We start from the raw sequence: 14,178 nt of genomic DNA on the forward strand, positions 1-14,178 counted from the left end.
CCGTTTACTGTTTACATGCCTATGGAAAACTTTCGGATTCCCTTTTATGTTAGCCGCTAGTCTATTCTCGTACTCTCTCTTTTCCCCTCTTATTTCCTTTTTTGCTTCCCTACTGAACTTTCTATATTCAACCTGGTGCTGGCCATAATCTTCCAATCCTTCTCCTTCTTTAGATATTGGGGTAGTGCCAGAGAAATGGAGAATTGCAAATGTTATACCCTTGTTCAAAAAAGGGTGTAAGGATAAACCCAGCAACTATAGGCCAGTCAGTTTAACCTCGGTAGTGGGGAAACTTTTAGAAACGATAATCCGGGACAAAATTAACAGTCACTTGGACAAGCGTGGATTAATAAAGGAAAGCCAGCAAGGATTTGTTAAAGGCAAATTGGGTTTAATTAATTTGATTGAGTTTTTTGATGAGGTAACAGAGAAGGTTGATGAGGGTGATGTGGTGTATATGGACTTTCAAAAGGCATTTGATAAAGTGCCGCATAATAGGCTTGCCATCAAGATTGAAGCCCATGGAATAAAAGAGGGCAGTAGCAGCATCGATACAAAATTGGCTAAGTAACAGGAAGCAGAGAGTAGTGGTGAACAGTTGTTTTTCAGACTAGAGGGAGGTATACAGTCGTGTTCCCCAGGGGTCGGTACTTGGACCACTGTTTTTCTTGATATTTATTAATGACTTGGTCTTGGGTGTACAGGGCACAATTTCCAAATTTGCAGATGATACGAAACTTGGAAGTGTAGTGAACAGTGAGGAGGATAGTGATAGAATTCAAGAGGGTATAGACAGGCTGGTGAAATGGGTGGACACGTGGCAGATGAAATTTAACATAGAAAAATGCGAGGTGATACATTTCGGTAGGAACAACAAGGCGAGGCAATATAAACTAGAGGGCACAATTCTAAAAGGGGTACAGGAACAGAGAGATCTGGAGGTATATTTACACAAATCGTTGAAAGTGGCAGGGCAGGTTGAGAAAGCGGTTAAAAAAGCATACAGGATCCTGGGCTTCATAAATAGAGGCATAGAGTACAAAAGCAAGGAAGTCATGATGAACACTGGTTCGACCACAACTGGAGTATTGTGTCCAGTTCTGGGCACTGCACTCTAGGAAAGATTTGAAGGCCTTAGAGAGGGTGCAGAGGAGATTTACTGGAATGATTCCAGGGATGAGGGACTTTAGTTACTTGGATAGACTGGAGAAGCTGGGGTTATTCTCCTTGGAACAGAGAAGGTTGAGAGCAGATTTGATCGAGGTATTCAAAATCATGAAGGGTCCAGACAGAATAGATAAAGAGAAACTTTTCTCATTGGCCATTGGGTCAAGAACCAGAGGATATTGATTTAAGGTGATTGGCAAAAGAACCAAAGGTGACATGAGGAAAAACTTTTTTATACAGTGAGTGGTTAGGATCTGGAATGCACTGCCCGAGGGGGTGGTGGAGGCAGGTTCAATCATGGCCTTCAAAAGGGAACTGGATAAGTACTTGAAAAAATTTTCAGGGCTACGGGGATAGGGCAAGGAAGTGGGACTAGCTGGATTGCTCTTGCATAGAGATGGCACTGACTCGATGGGTCGAATGGCCTCCTTCTGTGCTATAACCTTTCTATGATTCTATGATTTTCCTTTTTTGGCATGTTAGCCTGAATTAATTTGCTGAAAGTTTTATTTTCGTGCCTCCTCTTTGTATTTTGTTTATTTGATTGTTATATGTAGACTGTGACGTGCCTTATTCCCATGAATTCATTTGTTCTCTTTAAGCCCGGAGAGTGTAAAATTGGAATCATGCCTGGACACATCCATATGAATGGAAGAATTGGTGAGTCCTGGATACAGTTTGACTTCTATATCTTAAGGACTTTTGGCACTGTAATGTATGAAGAACAACATTTTTACAACAACAATTTGTATGTATATTTAATGTAGAAAAATGTCCCATTGCACTTCACAAGAGTTGTGAGAGAAACAGGTGCCAAGCTGAAGGAGAGATTGAAAAGGTATCATGGTATCATAGTAGGTGTAGCACAGGAGGAGGTCATTTGGCCCATCGTGCCGATGCTGGCTCTTTGAAAGTGCTATCCGATTAGTCCCACTCCCCTGCTCTTTGGTCAACGAGGCCTTAAAGGAATAGAGGGAAATGGAGAGGCAGTTAGGATTTGGGATGGAATGCCAACAAGTCAGACACAGGCATGGCTGCCAAACAGTGGGGAGAAGGGAAAGGAGATCCACAAGTGGTTGGAGTCAGAATAACAGAAATTTATTGAGGGCATGTTGTAGGGTTGGAGGAGGTAATGAGGATCGGGAGGGGTGAGGATATGGAGTGTTCTGAAGACCAGTGCAAGAATTCTACATTTGGGGTATGGCAAAACTGGAAGCTGAAATAGGTTAGTGAGGACGGGGTGGGGGGGCGATGTTAAGCAGAACAGGATATGAATGGCGTTTTGGACATTTTCTATTAAGATGTTCTCTCCACATATTCATGTCTCTTGACTGGTTATTCTGTCTGAGTTCTTTTGCCCAGTTTTCTTCTCTGCTCTCCTGAAGGCTCTCGACTCCTGTAGAACATGGTTTCACAGACACTAGCAATCCTCTGATATCTGGGCATTTTTCATCTCTAAGTCTATTATTTGTCAGGAGGCTGTTCAATGCGAAGGGCATGGCAACTGAGTTCTATCCTGCCAACACCTGACATCCACTCATGGGCACTTTCCAGCGGAGGTCACTGGATAGCAGTTAGGAGAAGAATTCCGTGCTAATTTTGGTTTAGCATTCAATCTCTCCATTAAGTCTCAAATGTAAAAAAAAAAGAATCCCTATTGCAGTTTGCCACAGTTCCACCAGTCTATCTAGTGATTGCCAGATGGGTAAGGTACAAAGGTTCGATTCTTAATCCTTGTCGAATTAAAACATTTCAGTCCAGGCAGTAATTGTGGTGCTACAGTTCATCTCCGTGCCCTGGATTGGGGAGGGGGGGAAAAAAGATCAGTCAGGGTTTCTGCTCTGATTGCGATCCAGTGATTCACTTGAAATGCCATAGCATACAAGGCTACGGACCAAATGCTGGAATATGGGATTAGAGTAGACAGGGCTTGATGGCCGGCGCGGACACGATGGGCCGAAGGGCCTCAATCCGTGCTGTATAACTCTATGACTCTATGACTCTATGTCTGTGGACTTCAGCCGAGGGCAGGATTGGGTTCTGCTCGAGATGCCTTCCAGAGTTCATTAGCCTACAACACATTCTGCCTAGGCTCCGTCGTAAAGAAAGAACACTTGGCTGAGGTCCATGGAGCTGTATCCCAACAAGAGCCAGCACATTCAGAAGAGGAAAGGAGAATTTCGGCTTAGAGTTTACCTTTAAATAAAGGCCTTGGCAGTGAACCAGCATAATTCAAAGTATACACTCAGAATTTTTTTTATTCGTTCATGGGATGTGGGTGTCGCTGGCAAGGCCAGCATTTATTGCCCATCCCTAATTGCTCTTGAGAAGGTGGTGGTGAGCCGCCGCCTTGAACCGCTGCAGTCCACGTGGTGAAAGTTCTCCCACAGTGCTGTTCGGAGGGGAGTTCCAGGATTTTTACCCAGCGACGATGAAAGACTGGTGATATATTTCCAATTCGGGATGGTGTGTGACTTGGAGGGGAACATGCAGGTGGTGGTGTTCGCATGTGCCTGCTGCCCTTGTCCTTCTAGGTGGTAGAGGTTGCGGATTTGGGAGGTGCTATCAAAGAAGCCTTGGCGAGTTGCTGCAGTGCATCCTGTGGATGGTATACACTGCAGCCACAGTGCGCAAGTGGTGAAGGGAGTGAATGTTTAGGGTGGTGAATGGAGTGCCAATCAAGCGGCTGCTTTGTCCTGGATGGTGTTGAGCTTCTTGAGCGTTGTTGGAGCTGCATTTATCTAGGCAAGTGGAGAGTATTCCATCACACTCCTGACTTGTGTCTTGTAGATGGTGGAAAGGCTTTGGGGAGTCGGGAGGTGAGTCATTCGCTGCAGAATACCCAGCCTCTGACCTGCTCTTGCAGCCACGGTATTTATGTGGCTAGTCCAGTTAAGTTTCTGGTCAGTGGTGACCCCCAGGATGTTGATGGTGGGGGATTTGGTGATTGTAATGCCATTGAATGTCATGGGGAGGTGGTTAGACTCTCTCTTGTAGATACAACTGAGTGACTTGCGAGGACACTTCAAAGAGCAGCTAAGAGTCAACCACATTGGTGTGGGACTGGAGCCACGTATAGGCCAGACTGTTTATTGAGCCATAGCAAATTGCTTAAGAATTTTGGCTTAGAGTTTATCTTTAAATAAAGGCCTTGGCAGTGAACCAGCATAATTCAAAGTATACACTCAGAATTTTTTTTATTCGTTCATGGGATGTGGGTGTCGCTGGCAAGGCCAGCATTTATTGCCCTTGAGAAGGTGGTGGTGAGCCGCAGCCTTAAGGATCAACAAGGTCATCTATGTGCGGAACCACAAGAGATGGGTGAGATCCTGATGAATATTTCACATCGGTATTTACGGTTGAGAAAGGCATGGATGTTAGGGAACTTGGGGAAATAAATAGTGATGTCTTGAGGAGTGTACATATTACAGAGAGGGAGGTGCTGGAAGTCTTAACGCGCATCAAGGTAGATAAATCTCCGGGACCTGATGAAATGTATCCCAGGACGTTATGGGAGGTTAGGGAGGAAATTGCGGGTCCCCTAGCAGAGGTATTTGAATCATCGACAGCTACAGGTGAGGTGCCTGAAGATTGGAGGGTAGCAAATGTTGTACCTTTGTTTAAGAAGGGCGGCAGGGAAAAGCCTGGGAACCACAGACCGGTGAGCCTGACATCTGTAGTCGGTAAGTTGTTAGAGGGAATTCTGAGAGACAGGATCTACAGGCATTTGGAGAGGCAGGGACTGATTAGGAACAGTCAGCATGGTTTTGTGAGTGGAAAATCATGTCTCACGAATTTGATTGAGTTTTTTGAAGGGGTAACCAAGAAGATAGATGAGGGCTGTGCAGTAGACGTGGTCGACATGGACTTCAGCAAAGCCTTTGACAAGGTACCGCATGGTAGGTTGTTACATAAGGTTAAATCTCACGGGATCCAAGGTGAGGTAGCCAATTGGATACAAAATTGGCTTGACGACAGAAGACAGAGGGTGGTTGTAGAGGGTTGTTTTTCAAACTGGAGGCCTGTGACCAGCGGTGTGCCTCAGGGATCGGTGCTGGGTCCGCTGTTATTTGTTATTTATATTAATGATTTGGATGAGAATTTAGGAGGCATGGTTAGTAAGTTTGCAGATGACACCAAGATTGGTGGCATTGTGGACAGTGAAGAAGGTTATCCAGGATTGCAACGGGATCTTGATAAATTGGGCCAGTGGGCCGATGAATGGCAGATGGAGTTTAATTTAGATAAATGTGAGGTGATGCATTTTGGGAGATCGAATCGGGCCAGGACCTACTCTGTTAATGGTAGGGTGTTGGGGAGAGTTATAGAACAAAGAGATCTAGGAGTACAGGTTCATAGCTCCTTGAAAGTGGAGTCACAGGTGGATAGGGTGGTGAAGAAGGCATTCAGCATGCTTGGTTTCATTGGTCAGAACATTGAATACAGGAGTTGGGATGTCTTGTTGAAGTTGTACAAGACATTAGTAAGGCCACACTTGGAATATTGTGTACAGTTCTGGTCACCCTATTATAGAAAGGATATTATTAAACTAGAAAGAGTGCAGAAAAGATTTACTAGGATGCTCCCGGGACTTGATGGTTTGACTTATAGGGAGAGGTTGGATAGACTGAGACTTTTTTCCCTGGAGAGTAGGAGGTTAAGGGGTGATCTTATCGAAGTCTATAAAATAATGAGGGGCATAGATAAAGTCGATAGTCAAAATCTTTTCCCAAAGGTAGGGGAGGGGGCATAGATTTAAGGTGAGAGGGGAGAGATACAAAAGGGTGCAGAGGGGCAATTTTTTCACTCAAAGGGTGGTGAGTGTCTGGAACGAGCTGCCAGAGGCAGTAGTAGAGGCGGGTACAATTTTGTCTTTTAAAAAGCATTTGGACAGTTACATGGATATAGAGGGATATGGGCCAAGTGCAGGCAATTGGGACTAGCTTAGTGGTATAAACTGGGCGACATGGACATGTTGGGCCGAAGGGCCTGTTTCCATGTTGTAAACTTCTATGATTCTATGCAATAGGGAACATAATGGGGATGTTGCATGATGAATCAGAAGAGTTTCGCCATTGGAGTTATACTGAGCTGGACCACTGTAACTAGCAAACTATCTATTTGAGGTTTTTCCATGTTTTCAACAAACATATGTATTTGTTTTCAGGTATTGTATCAAGATCTGGTACACTAACATATGAGGCTGTTCACCAGACGACACAGGTTGGCCTGGGCCAGTCTCTTTGTGTTGGTAAGTCCTGTTCTATACCAGGTTTGGACCTGTCTTGCATGCCATTCGTTTTTATCCTGTATTGCTACAAATGCAGCTGTGCCAAAAAGCTGTATGGAAACAATACAATCATTACCACGCTCTTGTGCATTTCTCACCACTGTGCGTACAGCATGTGTCTTGATCCAGGTTATACTGTAACATTATGACTTACTGCTCCTATCTGCCTTTCTCTTTTTTTTTCTAGCTGGTTTAGAAAAACAAGCAGGTCATTCTGGGCTTAGCGAGTCCCACAGCTTTCCACTCGGATTGCCGCCAGCAACACGAAACCTAAGTTTCACAAACCAGCAATGCAAACAATGCCACTGATGACAGTATAAAAATAGCTTCTGCCACTTTTGTTCTCTCCCTCTCTTTTTTTCCACACTCTTTTCTGAGCCTTTCTTGCCCCTTGACATCCAGCATTCACCACTGTAAAGGTAATGTGAGGTGCACTTAATTAAGTAATCAGAAGTCACATTTTCTCTCAGAATCGTGACAGTATTTCAGAGTTTGCAGCCTTAAAAAGGTGGTCTAAGTGAGAATTTGACAGTGTCTATTTTGGCTGCGATTTCCATAGAACTGTAAGTTGCAGTTATTCAATGTAACTGTTCAAGCATATAGTAAATGAAAAGATAATCCAAAACCTGATCAGATCCATTTTAAGTTCTTATTTTGACTTAATTGTTCCTGCATTTATCTGTCTATCCATAACTTGGGTGCTGGTTCTCATCCATCTTCATTAAGTGTGGAAGGGGAAATCCAGAGATTTTCAATTCCCAAAAAGACCCACCCGAATGCTGTGGCAATTAGGGAGCGTGCACATTAGAGTGCCAAAGACTTGATTGTAGATTCCCAAAAAGATCCATGAGTATGGCTGATTGCTGTGCCAGTTAGTGAGCAAGCACACTACAGGGTGCTGAGGAATGATCATTAATGCTCCACTCTCCTCGGCAAGATAATCTACTTCCCCACAGCTCATCTCACCGTTGACAAAAATTAATTCATCTTGCGATTGGCAGATTTGAGTGCCAACCGGAACCTTTCATTATTGTGTGCCATGATTAAAGAAAAAAAATCTGTGTCCTGTAGCCATTAAATCTGGACAGTGAGTGCAGAATATTAAAGAAAGGGATGGATTTTATTGACAACTTGGGAAAGAATTAAATCTGGAGATTGCTCCTATAATATAAAAATGTTTGATTTGTTCATTTTTTAAAAAAAAACTCAATTGTGCCTTTTACAACCTCAGGACGTCCCAAAGCGCTTTACAGCCAATGAAGTACTTTTGAGATGCAATCACTATTGGAATGTAGGAAACGTGGCAGCCAATTTGCGCACAGCAAGGTCCCACAAACAGCAATGTGATAATGACCAAATAATCTGTTTTAGTGATGATGGTTTAGGGATAAATATTGTCCAGGACACCAGGGAGAATTCCCCTGCTTTTCTTCGAATAGTGCCACGGGATCTTTTACGTCCAACTGAGAACACAGACAGGGCCTCGGTTTAACATCTCATCCGAAAGACGTCCCCTCCAACGGTGCAGGACGTCCTCAGTACGGCACTGGAGTGTCAGCCGAGATTTTATGTTCAAGTCTCCGGAGTGGAACTTGAATCCACACCCTTCTGACTCCGAGTTGAGAGTGCTACCAACTGAGCCACGGCTGATATGCTTTCTGTTCTTTAAACTAAACATTTTTGTTCAAGAGACAAAACAATTGTTCGCCCTTAAATTGTAGAGATGAAATGCATTGTAATTTTGGTGATTTAAATCCTAGGTATTGGTGGTGATCCTTTCAATGGAACTGACTTCATTGATTGCCTAGATGTCTTCCTGAAGGACCCCAAAACAGAAGGCATCATTCTAATCGGAGAAATTGGAGGCAACGCTGAGGAGAATGCGGCAGACTTCTTGCAACAGCACAATATGGTGTGTACAAGACTTCCACCCTCCTCCCCCGCCACCTTTTATATATAAAAATATATCTTCAGCCATGCATATTGCCCAGCTAAAAGGCCAGTCCCTGCAAGTGCTGCTGTATAACTGGTCGGCGGCTGAGAAATGGTTGGAGCACCTTGGGGTGATTCTCGCTTGCTGCGTGGAAACGCTCGGCAGACAGCAGAGCACTGATTAGTATATTATTGCACGAGTAAGGGCTTATCCTAATGGATCAACGGGGAAATGCACAACAAGGACTCTGATTCGTCCAGCCTAAGCTGGGTTACCCGAGCCATCGGGAGAGCTGAGGTTTTCAAACATTCTGGGGCTTCTGTTAAATATTCATTGGTAGTTGAATAAGCTGCCATTTGCTGAGCTGATTGATGAAACCTTTCCTTGAATCAGCATGGAAATCATATGCAAGAACTGCTATATCAGGTTATATGGTTTCACCATTTTAAGCAGTCGTATTGGATATTTAGCTGCTAAACTGAAGAATCAAAATGCTTTGCAACTCATCCCAGGGCTCTGGAGGTGAATACAGCAGCTGGTGTGGTGCTGCACCATACGGCGCTGAAGGTTCTAGGTTTGATTTGTGCTGCTGATCTTGGCTGGGGTGTTATTGGGGGTCACTGCAGTTGGGCACAGTTCCCCTGAGCTAAGGAGGGACATCGTGGGGTTGGGGAGGGGGGGGGGGGGGTGAAGAGATCAGCCCGGATTCCTACTCCAAATCGCTATCCCGTGACTGTTGTTGGAATCAGTAGCTGTGCACAGGTTAGGGCTCTTCTGAGATGCTGCTCTCCCCAATGTTGGACAATCTGCTGACACTCACTATCAAGGCTCACGCATAAAGAATGGCTAATTGAGGGGAAAACTGGAGGTTTGCCGTAGTTTGTGGTATAGGAGCCAAGACCTTTAGGAGCGAAGGAAAATAAAAAGCACTATTTAAAAGTGTTTTCATTTGTTTGTTCTCGGAACTATCTGCACTCAGTTGTGGAACAGGATTAGAGCTTGTATACGGCATTGCTCTGTGACTAATGTTGCCTGGTTTGACAATGACTAGTGGATCTCTTGTGTTTCTCACAGGGAGCAGTACAGTAGTGCAGCAGTGAGAGTGCACATGCACGGAACGATGAAAGGCTCAAAGGCAGGGAGAGGAATAGTCGCATATGTGTGGAGACCAGAAGAGTAACATTGAGGGGGGGCATAAAGTTGTGCATTAGTGAAGGCCAAGGAGAAGAATAGGAGCGCTCAGAACAGAGAGAAAACAAACGTAAGCTGCTGAAAAGGGGAGTGGGGGCTGTGAAAGTTGGTGCATATGTACTAAGATGTAATGAGTGCCTCAGTTGATGATTTTATTTGTTTTTCAGATTTCTTGAATTTTGTTTATTATAAGTGTTTGTTCTAAAGATATATTATAGGTTGGGTGAGTTAAGGATCTGTTAGTTAACTATCACACTGTTGAATCAGTCAGTGGTCAGAAGAATGGTGCCAATTAACGCTGATACTATGGTGAGTTGTGTTAAAGACCAGCAGTATCCAGCATACGCTGGGGGGATTTCTAAGCCTTGGCTGGCGCCAACCGATGTGTAAGCTCTAGTTAGTTGGCTGTGTCCCTACAAAGGAGAGAGCCTGCATTCATTATCATACCAACAGCAATTCTGCCCATATGGATGGCTTTGCAGCTTAATTTGGAGACCCTTAATCATAATGGGTTTTCAAGTCTGCCAGATATCTGCTCGACCAAGAAAAAATTGAAAAGCATAATGTTTTTTGTGCCATATTTGAAGTGTGAATTGCTCTGAATGCAAGACAACAACAACTTGCATTTTATATAGTGCCTTTAACATAGTAAAATGTTCCTGACGCTCCTGTGAAGCGCATATCAAAAAAAATTTGACAAAAGCTTGGTCAAAGAGGTAGGTTTAAAGGAGGAGAGAGAGGTAGCGAGGCGGAGAGGTTTAGGAAGGAAATTCCAGAGCTTGGGGCCTAGGCGGCTGAAGGTACGGCCGCCAATGGTGGAGCGATTAAAATCGGGGAAGCACAAAAAGCCAGAATTGGAGGAGTGCAGAGATCCCAGAGGGTTGTAGGGCTGGAGGAGGTTACCGAGATAGGGAGGGGTGAGGCCATGGAGGGATTTGAAAACAAGGATGAGAATTTTAAAATCGATGCATTGCTGGACCGGGAGCCAATTTAGGTTAGAAGTGTGAAATGCACTGTACGCAAGACTTTTAATCATATTGATGGTTGCTGTGGATCAATTAATTGCATGCAGCAAGACCTGGACAACATCCAGGCTTGGGCTCATAAGTGGCAAGTAACATTCGCGCCAGATAAGTGCCAGGCAATGACCATCTCCAACAAGAGAGAATCTAACCACCTCCCCATGACATTCAACGGCATTACCATCGCCGAATCCCCCACCATCAACATCCTGGGGGGTCACCATTGACCAGAAACTTAACTGGACCAGCCATATAAATACTGTGGCTACAAGAGCAGGCCAGAGGCTGGGTATTCTGCGGCAAGTGACTCACCTCCTGACTCCCCAAAGCCTTTCCACTATCTGCAAGGCACAAGTCAGGAGTGTGTTGGAATACTCTCCGCTTGCTTGGATGAGTGCAGCTCCAACAACACTTGAGAAGCTCGACACCATCCAAGATAAAGCAGCCCGCTTGATTGGCACCCCATCCACCACCTTAAACATTCACTCCCTTCACCACCGGCGCACAGTGGCTGCAGTGAGTACCATCCACAGGATGCACTGCAGCAACTCGCCAAGGCTTCGACAGCACCTCCCAAACCCGCGACCTCTACCACCTAGAAGGACAAGAGCAGCAGGCACATGGGAACAACACCACCTGCACGTTCCCCTCCAAATCACACACCATCCCGACTTGGAAATATATTGCCGTTCCTTCATCGTCGCTGGGTCAAAATCCTGGAACTCCCTTCCTAACAGCACTGTGGGAGAACCGTCACCACACGGACTGCAGCGGTTCAAGAAGTCGGCTCACCGCCACCTTCTCAAGGGCAATTAGGGATGGGCAATAAATGCTGGCCTCGCCAGCGACGCCCACATCCCATGAACGAATAATAAAAAAAATTGATTGTATTAGCACAACCTCCACCCCCCCAGTAGTTAAAGAACAACCGGGAACTGAATTTCAACACAGCAGTACTGTTTTCAGTTTCTCAGCATGTTCCTGGGCTTTCTGCCAGGCATCAGTGTATATGCATAATCATTTGAACGAGAACTGCATGTATAAATCATTGTGCTAACACTTTCGCAAGGTGACCTGGGTTCGATTTTGTTCCCTTTTTAGATGCACATAATTTTAATATACATCTATTATATTAAAGATCTACAAAAATCTATTTGTTTCCTCATTGCAGGGCTTGTGTTATTGGATGATGCAGAGCCCTTGGTGACCTATATTCTCAAAATGCTCACTAAGGGAGTTTTTAAAATGTTTAAAATGTGCATTATTAATTTTAAATCAGTTTCGCATGGGAGCAATGTACTTCAGGTGTTGATTTGTGGCATTTTGATTGTTGAGTTGTTGATGCTGGCTCGAGGAAGGGGAGGTTCTTCTCACCTACTTCTCCCCAGTGCCTGTAAATCATTCTTCCTCATTCTTTGAAGTTTATCCTGCACATCCCAATCTGTCACCCTCCTACCTCGCAGTTTATCCCAGAGTTTGAATGCATGAGATTTATTATGCTATGTAAAAGATTGTTCCTCGCCATTTGGCTGTTTGCCTGGTGAGCTGCTCAATCACAGAAGTACCGAGATTGTGCTACTTGTGTGATGTGGGAATTGAGGGGAAATTGTGGAGCTCTTGCAAACCTGTCCCAATTAAAGCTATGAAATGGGTCTGGTGCTGTGATATCTCCTTCCCTACCTTATAACGAAGCACACTATCCTAAGATTAGCTACGATAACGTTCATGGTTGAGTAGTCTGTTAATGTTCACGTCTGGACCGATGAAAAATGGTTACTTGGACTACGAGTTTCAGCATGATTAGGAACCTTGAGGAAACACGTGAAAATAGTCTTGAGGATACAGAGAATTCAGCTTTTTTTTTAGAAAGATGTGGACACCTGAATGTTATTTCCTTTGGTTATACATTTTACAGGTAGAAACTTGTGAGGATAGAAGTGTTTGCTCAATCTCTGGCATTGGATGAAAGAGCGGAAGGTCAGTTAGATGTGTTCTCAAGGACATCAGTGTTGAGGATTCTCATATCCCAACAAGGAGCCTGATTAAATCAGGCTAAATTCACAGTCATTTGAAATTGAAACACAGGTTAAAAGCACATCACGGTGTCCATAGATTTTGTTGAGCCAATGCAGGTTGCTGTAATGAAAATTACTTAGCTGAAAATGGGGCAACTGTATCATTTATTTCTTTGACTTTTTATTAAAGAAAAACATTCTTTCCTCCCTATTTACCATGTATAACCCCTTCATCAAATCTCCTTTAACTTTCTCTGTACTATTCAAAAGAGCCCCAATTAGTGTCTCCTTGTACACCAGTCACTGAAAGCGAGCATTCAGGTGCAGCAAGCAGTTAGGAAGGCGAATGGTATGTTGGCGTTCATTGCAAGAGGATTTGAGTACAGGAGCAGGGATGTCTTCCTGCAGTTGTACAGGGCCTTGGTGAGACCACATCTGGAGTATTGTGTGTAGTTTTGGTCTCTTTATCTGAGGAAGGATGTCCTTGCCATGGAGGGAGTGCAACGAAGGTTTACCAGACTGATTCCTGGGATGGCAGGACTGATGTATGAGGAGAGATTGGGTCGACTAGGCCATATTCACTAGAGTTTAGAAGAATGAGAGGTGATCGCATCGAAACATATAAAATTCTAACAGGACTAGACAGACTAGATGCAGGGAGGATGTTCCCGATGGATGGGGAATCCAGAAACGGGGTCACAGTCTCAGGATATGGGATATGCCATTTAGAACAGAGATGAGGAGAAATTTCTTCAGAGTGTGGTGAACCTGTGGAATTCTCTACCACAGAAGGCAGTGGAGGCCAAGTCATTAAATATATTCAAGAAAGAGATAGATATATTTCTTAATGCTAAAGGGATCAAGGGATATGGGGAAAAATCGGAACCAGGGTACTGAGTTAGACAATCAGCCATGATCATTTTGAATAGTGGAGCAGGCCCGAAGGGCCGAATGGCCTACTCTTGCTCCTATTTTCTATGATTCTATGATTTAATGTCGTAAGATGTCCCAAGCCGCATCATAGGGAGTTATCAAACAAAGCTTAACACCGAGCCACATGGGATATTAGGATGTGACCAAAAGCTTTCTCAAAGAGGTAGGTTTTAAGGAGTGTCTTAAAGGAGGGTAGAAAGACGGAGAGGTTTAGGGAAGGAATGCCAGAGCTTAGGACCTAGACAGCTGAAGGTACGACCGACAATGGAGGAGCGATCGGGTATATGTAAGAGGCCAGAACTGGAGAAGTGCATAAATTTCGGAGGGTTGTAGGGCTGGGAGAGGTTACAGAGATAGGGAGGGGCGAGGCCATGGAGGGATTTGAAAACCAGGATGAGAATTTTAAAATCGAGGCGTTCCTGGACGGAGCCAATGTAGGTCAGCAAGCACAGAGGTGATGGGTGAAAGGGACTTGGTGAGAGTCAGGATATGGGCAACATCAAAAGCTTCTTGTGCCCCTCAACAGCTAATTTCCTAAAATAGGCCTTCAAAAACTACACGTTTTACCTGTAGCTGAACCAATGATTTATATAGATTTAACATTGCCTCCTTGCTTTTGTACTCTGT

The 14,178-nt window shown here is 44.3% G+C and overlaps 1 protein-coding gene across 1 annotated transcript in view; it reads left to right on the forward strand.

Moving 5' to 3' along the window:
• The window catches only part of suclg1 (succinate-CoA ligase GDP/ADP-forming subunit alph), a 90,405-nt gene that overhangs the window by 52,878 nt on the left and 23,349 nt on the right, over positions 1–14,178 (forward strand). The window contains exons 5-7 of the mRNA XM_067981933.1: positions 1,770–1,827; positions 6,335–6,418; positions 8,218–8,369. Of these exons, the coding sequence (XP_067838034.1) occupies positions 1,770–1,827; positions 6,335–6,418; positions 8,218–8,369 (294 nt within the window). The remainder of the gene's footprint in view (positions 1–1,769; positions 1,828–6,334; positions 6,419–8,217; positions 8,370–14,178) is intronic.

The sequence above is a fragment of the Heptranchias perlo genome, chromosome 1 (assembly GCF_035084215.1).
Source record: "Heptranchias perlo isolate sHepPer1 chromosome 1, sHepPer1.hap1, whole genome shotgun sequence".
Lineage (NCBI taxonomy): Eukaryota > Metazoa > Chordata > Chondrichthyes > Hexanchiformes > Hexanchidae > Heptranchias > Heptranchias perlo.